The sequence below is a fragment of the Podarcis vaucheri genome (genome assembly GCF_965113315.1).
Source record: "Podarcis vaucheri genome assembly, chromosome: 11".
Lineage (NCBI taxonomy): Eukaryota > Metazoa > Chordata > Lepidosauria > Squamata > Lacertidae > Podarcis > Podarcis vaucheri.
In genome coordinates, this window is record NC_138749.1 from 3,390,370 (window position 1) to 3,398,476 (window position 8,107).

Here is an 8,107-nt window from a genome sequence, read left to right on the forward strand (position 1 = left end):
CTCCTGTAAAGCTGGGCTGCCATCCAGAAACATAAACAGAAATGCAGCTCAGATATTTATTGGTGTCTTGAACTTGTTTTAGATGCTAGAATCTATATTTAGCTAGTGGATTAAAATGACTGGTGGAGTGAATATTTCTAGCCAAATTAACTTGCTTAACTGTGGTCCATTGCAAGAAGCAAGTGAAAAGACATTTCTTGAGATTTTAACAGATAGTTATAAATGTATATGCATTTGTTTACATTTGCACCCCACCATTCCTCCCAGCTATAACTATTAGAAATCTTCCAGAGTTCCTACTTGAATGGCACTATTCTATTGGGGATGCTTGTCTAGGTCTACATCCTGCTCTCTCCCCCCCCCCAAGACTGGCAATGGGTGTCAGTGAGGGCAAAGTTGAAGAATCCTATGTTGACAAAAGACAATGTCTGGGTGCTATACAAAGAAACACACATCCAACTTAATGGTGTAACATTGGAAAATGTCAACCACTTTACCTACCTGGGCAGTTATCTTTCCACAAGGGCCGACATTGATCCAAAATCCAGCCATCGCTTGAGCTCTGCAAGTGTGGCTTTCTCCCAATTGAAGTGCAGAGTGTTTGAGGACGGGGACATTCGCAGGGAAACCAAAATGCTTGTTTACAAAGCTATTGTACTACCAACCTTACAATATGCTTGTGAAACATGGACCACTTATAAAGGCCATCTTTAACTCCTTGAAAGATTCCATCAACAGTGGAATTCCATCAACAACTCTGAAAAATTTTACACATCACTTGGGAAGACAGGCGAACAAATGTCAGTGTACCGGAAGAAGCAAAGATCACCAGTGTCAAAGCAGAGATTCTTCAACATCAACTTCGTTGGACAGGTCATGTTGTTCAGATGCCTGATTATTGTCTTCCAAAGCAACTACTCTATTCCCAACTTAAGAATGGAAAGTGAACTACCAGCAGACAACAATAAGTTTAAAGATGTTCCCAAGGCAAATCTAAAAAATGTAACATAAACACTAGAGATAACATAAACACATAAAAAGGAGAAATGTGCTAAGAGGAAGGCATGTTTGGCAAACCCTCACTGTCATCAACTTCTGCCTGGAAGCTATGGCCTCCACAGTCACTTACGGACTCACTGTTTAGACTGTTTTCATGGAAAACTATCTTACTTGGCTACAAGTGATCACCAAAGAAAGAAGACAACCCCACCCCCCACCCCCACCCCGCAAAAAATAATGAAGTGATACAATCTGTAGCAAGGGGCTGGTAGTTACATGAGGTGCAGTCAGCAGTGAGGTTCTAGTGACAGTAGAGGAGCAGCAGGGTGAATTGGGGATTTCATGAAAAGCTTTGCTGCAGCTTAGATCTTGAAGAATTCTAAAGAGAAGAGTTGGTTGGTGAATTAAGAGGGCTTTGGAACACATAGCAAAAACTGGGAACTGGAACCAGGGAAGAAAGCAAAAGGACCCAAAGAGAGGCAATATTCGGGGTAAGTGAAGAGTTGGGAATAGAGAGAAGCAGCGTTTATTTTTTAAAAGAACTTTTAAAAGAACACACCCAGATTTCTCTTTTCCCAAAGCATATGCAGATTCTCCCTTATATAACTTTTGACAGGAGCGAGGTGGAAAGTGCCTAGCGAGTCAGTCTTGTTACCTCCTCTCTGCATCTGTGCCCCAACCAAAGACAACATCTCCATTTACCCTGCAAGCCCCAATGTGTGGGAGTCCAAGTAGGGGTGACTTTACCTCACCCCAAATCCTCCCCTATGTGTTTTTGACCTGCTCTAGCAGAGGGCCTGGACCAGTATAGATTAAGATTGCTGTTTCTGCTCAGCCTCAGATCTTACAAGATCTGAACATCTGAAATGGACACAAATGAAGGGAATAAAGCTTGCATCAATATCCTCAAGCACAACTGCTAACTTATGTCTCATTTCTGTTCTGTCCCCCTGACTTACCACCAAAGAGACCCTCTCCCACTGACTAGACTCCCCAGCCCCTGGCAAAGTATCCCCCCTCCTGCCCCATATTGGGTCCTGCTACTCTTTCTCTGTCCTATGAAGAGCTTCCTAAGAAAGAAACTCAGAAGATTATGCATTTCATAAGCGAATGAAGAAATGGGGCAGAAACTAAATAAGGGCATTTGGGTTCCACCTTAGTGTATCTTGAACTGAAAAATTTGTGGAAATCCCTCCTGCCAATGTAGAGCCATTGGTTCTGATGGAACTGCAGCAGGCTAAGTATTCCTTAAAACTGCCCACAGAAAGAGCTCATCTGGTACTGTGGCTAATGGGCTCCACTACAAATTGGGGAACCTCCAGTTCAGAACTGAGCAAGTGGCTGTGTTGAGAGGGCTGTGATCTTTATTGCATGGTTGCTGTAAGGCCTGCAAGGAGATAATGTATCGCAAGGGCCCTGAACATTTGTAAATACTAGAGACATTCTAGGCGTTATGTGGTAATAAAATCTGGGCTTGAAAGCCTTTCTTTCCCTAATGTCCATCTCTTCATTCCTAGGGTGAAAGAGTTGAAGAGAGGGATGAAATTTTGTACACCTGTTGCACAGCGACGGCGAACGCCAGGCAGCGCATCTCCCAAACGCATTCAGAGTTCTCTTTGCGTGCAAGGCGGGGAAAAGAGCTCTCCTAAGAAAGTGAAGCTGGGGTTGCAGCAGCCCCCAACACCTACAGCTTCCAAGGCGAAGGCTTCACCTTTGGGGTTTCACCCGCTGCACCCTCCTTTCTCTTCCACCCCAAAAGGACAGGCCCGCAAAGGTCATTTTGGTGCCCTGTGGTTCGGCCACACCAGCCCAGTTAAAGGCGTTCCGAGGGCAGGACCAGCGGCCAAAAAGACAACAGAAGACTCACTGCTGCATCCTGGGAACAGCCTCGTTGGGAAGGACTTTGGGTCCAGGAGAGAAAGCGGCCAAGCAGACAGACCTCGAGCCAAGTGCCTGAAAGCCCAACCTGTGCAGAAACAGCTCATTTCCAGAGCTGATTTTTCCCTTGCTGACACGGACCAACCATCCTTCCGCACGGAGGACGGCGGGAGAGTGTTTGCAGAGCAGTGCACTGCAGCATGGACAAGGCTCCCGCCCCACCAGAAAGACCGGGAGCAACACCTCCGCCTTTACCACCAGCAGTTCCAGCAGCCTCCTATTCTGCAGCAGAAGCTGAACTACCAACCCCTGGAGAAGTTCTTGGCCCAGTACATGCCTCAGGAGATCCGGGTGAAGCAGGAGCCCCCTTGCCAGGCTCTGGCATCTCCTCCCCAGTGCCGGGACGAGACGATGCAGCTGGAGGACCTGGAGGACAGCGACTTCAGCGAGGATTCCTTCTCCGTCGGTCCCAGCCGGAGGAAGCCAGAAGCAGAAGCCGAAAGGGAATGCAGCCAGGGGGGTTCGTTTTTCCTTCATCAGAGAGAATGCGCTGAAGGGCAGGAAGTCCAGGGCGGGCAAGACCTGCTTTTCAAACCGTGCAAGCTTGAGAGTAAAGGCACAGCCTTGCCGGGGGCGGAGGAGGCCTGCATGAGCTGCGAGGAAGGCAACAGCAGTCTGCTGGACTGGAGCACAGAGGACACCTTGGCAGGCAATTCTCCAAAGAATGACGTGCCAGAGAAGCCTTACTGCTCGCAAGACAACACTGTGTGCGACAGGCTAAGCACCGAAGAATCGCTTCTGGGGCAAAAAGAGCTCAGGTGCACAGATCTACCTCTAAGCTGCCCTGATGAACAATTCCCTGGGCCAGAAAAGGCAATGCAAAGCCCACCTTTGGCCCATACCTTGGGATCCCCAAGCTGTGATGTAGGCGGCTTGATGGAAGACTCTTTCAAAGGGAAAGATGGTCCTTTTTCAGGAACCACAGGAAAACAGCATCTCCAAACAGGAACAGGCCTTTGTGGGACTCTGGATTTTTCAGTGAACGTTCCTGCTAGAGAGATGACCCCTTTGGCTGTAACCCTTCTCAACGCTTTGACAACACGCAATCCAGAAGACAACCCTTCCCACCAGCAGCAAGGAAAGGCTCCACAGGAGGAGGAGATGGTCGAAAAGAAACCCTTTGGCCCCAGAAAGAGACTGGATGAGGGCACCAGGCACCTTCATGGGGAAAAAGCATCCCCTGTGCCCAGTCTATATGAAACGGGTAATTGGAGGGGGAAAGTTGGCTTGGTGCTTTCGCCGCAAGCCAAGACTGAGTGGCTTTCGCAGCCTTGTCAGAGCCCAAAGGTTTCTTCTCCCTTGGGCTTGAGTGAACTGTATGGTTGTATTTGTGGATACTCGCCCAGAGATGGAGGCCTGGTGGATCTCCTCTCCCCACACAGAGACAGCGGGGGCACCCTGCTCCTTAGTAACCTGCAGGTCAGTGAGTATGTGACCAGCCCACAGTATGATGCAGACACCGAAGCAACCATGATTGCCTCGAGCTGTTCAGGGCAATTCAGCCTGGGGGAAGAGGATGGCTCCAAGTCCATGACACAGCTCAAACATACCGATACAGGGAGGAAAACCTCCATCTCTAATGATTTAGGGAAGAAGGAATTCGCTGGAGAGAGCATCACACCGCAGCCCAGCTTGGCATTTGGGAAACTGGAACTTGGCCATTTGCAGGAAGCATTCAAATTGACGTTCAGCAGTGACGAAATGGGGCTTCTTAAGAACGACTTTTCTCAGAATGTGTTTATGCACACACCTTCAGACGATGCAGAACAGGATTCAGGGGTTGTCTCCAAGGAGGTGAACACCAGGTCTTCCAAGAACACATTGAATTCTTCTAGCCCACAGGATTTATCTCCAAGCTCACTCCAGTATAAGGAAGCTTTAGGAAGGTGAGTTTTCTGGATTCTAACCCCCACCCCACTCCCCATTTACAATGGTTGGCAGCTGGTAGAAAAACATCTTAGCCACTGGGTAGATCAGAGGGCTATGTCCTTTGCGGAGAGCAAAACCCACAGCCATTTCTGTAGCAACAACCCCGTGTTTCTAGTGCAGCAACTATGAAAATATGAGTGAGCTGTGGAGAAGCTCCCACTTCAAACCTTGCAGGCAGCATTAGGCAAACCATGGTCTCTCAACCTGTCATTTGCAGTAGAGGGACAATTAGACTCTGGGTGGCTGTCAGAATTACTGAGAATGGGAGTGACGTGCTCTTAATGCTCGAACACTAAATAAAGGCTACATACTGTCTGCCCCCCGCTTTCCCCTTTTCCAGAAAAAGGTTTGTCAGGATGGCTGCAGAATGGGCCTGGCGAGCTGGTTTAGCTTTCGCAGGCCAAATCTGAGAGTTGACAGTTGCAGCGAGTCAACACTGAGGATTTTATTACCAGGGTTTTTATTTTTAATTGTGCCCAATAGGCAGTTTGTGCTCCAAATCCATCAGGAACAGCTGGATGAAATGGCAGCCCTGTGTTTCCAGGAAGAGGGCTTGATCAGTAAGATGTCAGAGCTGGTGAGTCATGTTTGAATATTCTTTAAAGTGCCTCTCCCCCCCCCCCACAGCCGTGCTTATTTCTCCATGGATCATCTCTTGTTGTTTGGAGATGCATGCGCTCCATACTGTGTGCCATCCGCTGGGGTTGTGAAGGTGAGCCTTCAGCAAACATTGAAAAATACAGGGCAAGCAACTTGCAACTCTGATTCTAAAAAAACCCTTCACTTGTAGAGTTCATGATCTTTAACACACCCATCCTTATTCCTCACATTTTCCCTCTGCTAGGATTTCGAGGACTTTGTGGCGCAGCTGGATGAAATCCTGGCGCTGAAATCCAAATGCATCCAAAGATTGCGAAGCCAGCTGCAGCCGATTCTAGCTGCTCCTGCAAGTGGGACGGCGCCAGACAACTTCCCTATGAAATAGCAGCATGGGTGAGGACTGTGCTGAGGCATTTGACCTTCAGCGACCAGCAGCTCAAGACAGTGAGGACTTCCAAAAGTCTTGGGTCTTCTACATGGCATGTGCTTGAAGACTTAAGGCTTAACTTTAGCAGCATAAACTCAGCGGAAGTCCAGATTGTGTGCTCTGCCATTCATCTAAATACTTGACCACTGTGGCAAGACTTTGAGAAGTGGATAAAGTGATCCCTTTTCTCCTGCCATCACTCAGGCAACTTTACATTTATGGCAGTTTTGCGCACTGACAAAAAACAATAGAAAACCCAGCCAGATGGGCAATCAGAACTAGTCCTGTTCTCAGGCAGTGTAGCCTTTGAAAAAGAGGTACTAGCTACTACCAAAGCCCAATATGGCCAGGCTGCTTTGACAGCTAAGTATCAAGAGAGCCAATGGACCTGCTTATCAGCATCACAGATCAGAGACACAGAGTTCACATTCTTGTAGTTATCCCTCTCTTCTCCCCTCAGCCATATTTACCAAGCATTCTACACTTGTGCCTTGGCGATCTGCTCATCAGGTGCTTCCACACTAACTAAAAAGGTTTATTTTCAGATTTGCCCTTCCTTTTAAAATTGCATTTTATTTTCAGGATTCACTTTCTTTTACGGTTGTATCTTTTTTTGACTGTAAGCTTTAAAACCGTTTTTGATGTTGTATTTTATATTGTTGTAACCTATTCTGGGACCTTAGTGTGAAGGGCAGGCAGTAAATTAAATAACAACAGCTGACTTCAGTCAAGCCTGGGTGGGCTTCACTTTGCTCCACACATGACCTTCAAGAGCTTTGTGAAGATGGGTTAGAAGAAGCAAGCCGTCAGACTGCAAGTGGGAAGGCAGGATGACATGGTGCCTGAAGCCTTTACATGACTGTCATAAACATAATGTGCCTAAAAGCTCTGTGAAATTGGTGCTCTCTTGTCTCGCTAGGCAGGATTTCTAAGCAGGAACTTTTGACAGAACCAAGCCACTTTTATCAAGCCATCAACACTAGTCTGAACGAACAGAACTCAATCCAACTTGTACAAAAATGGGTGAATACTTGCTTTATGGCAGCAGCCCCAAAGAGGATGCAAGCATTATGGACAATAGCTTTGCAGCATACTAGTCCATCTTGTGAATGAGGCTTTTCCAAGATGGTGGAGAGAAACAAAATTTTAAAGGATTCACAGAAAGTGGTAACTGGAAGTTTTGAAACCCCCAACAAGAGCATAGGGCAGCAAAGGCAGTATCCTTTAAAACCTTCTCCTTCTTGGAGAACAGAGTGCTGCACATCACGATAGCTGCTCTTAATTTGTTTCTTTCCATGCGTCAGGGAGACAGCATAGTCAGGAGTTGAGATTTACTCTGCCAAGCCCATCGCTTATGAAAGATGGGCTTTGTATCCATAACAGGGTTGTTCTACCCCAAGGTTCATTGAAGTTGGAAGCTTAGCAGTCAGGCAGCAATATTTTCCACTTTTGTGGTGCCTCCAGACTACATGCGTACCCTTATTTCACAAGAATAGCATCAGCATTCACATGCCAATAGATGCCACAACCTCATCTCACCCCGTTCTGGCTTGACCTTTGTGACTTCAACACAACAGTTCAGGGGTCACAGCACTGTCCTTACAGCAACATTGGTCATTCCCTTTCCCACATAGCAAGCACCCACTAACCAAGTCACATTCAGAGCAGCAAAAGCAGCTCTTTGACTGACCTTTCCCACTGCTAAAGGAAATCATGTGCACATTAAGTCCTGGTGCAGGTACGTTCCTTGGCAGGTATAAACCCAGCAGAGACACAGTTCCTGCTTTTCAGGTGCAACTTAACCAATTAGTAAAATGGTCGAGAATCTAGCTGAGTGGCATTACACGAGAGCTGTGTACTACAATACATGGACGTGTTTTTAAGAGTTCTTTGTTTTAAGAGTCAGTAGGTTAAAGTGAATTCACTTAGAATGAGTATTATGCATGTTGCTTTTATACTGAATTTTTAATTGAAGTAAAAAGATAATTGAGCAAAACTTGCACAGAAGTCTAAATTGTGTCAAATTCAGTATTCTGATAAATGTAATTTGGTTTGAATGCAAAAGTAATTCACAGCATGGGAGAAGTGCTAAATAGTGCTGCTCAGAAACAAACACTGATGTGCAACAGGATCAGTAGCTGCTTTTGGCTGCAGATATGAGAGGCTGACAACATCTGGATCACAACTCAAGTAAATTGCCCAGCAGCAGAGGTC

At 46.7% G+C, this 8,107-nt stretch overlaps 1 protein-coding gene across 1 annotated transcript in view; it reads left to right on the forward strand.

Annotated features, from left to right (window-relative positions):
- KIF24 (kinesin family member 24) overlaps positions 1–7,900 on the forward strand; it is a 32,718-nt gene extending 24,818 nt beyond the window's left edge. The window contains exons 11-13 of the mRNA XM_082241777.1: positions 2,517–4,823; positions 5,350–5,443; positions 5,711–7,900. Coding sequence (XP_082097903.1) covers positions 2,517–4,823; positions 5,350–5,443; positions 5,711–5,851 — 2,542 coding nt within the window. The 3' untranslated portion in view covers positions 5,852–7,900. The remainder of the gene's footprint in view (positions 1–2,516; positions 4,824–5,349; positions 5,444–5,710) is intronic.
- The last annotated feature ends 207 nt before the right edge of the window (positions 7,901–8,107 follow it).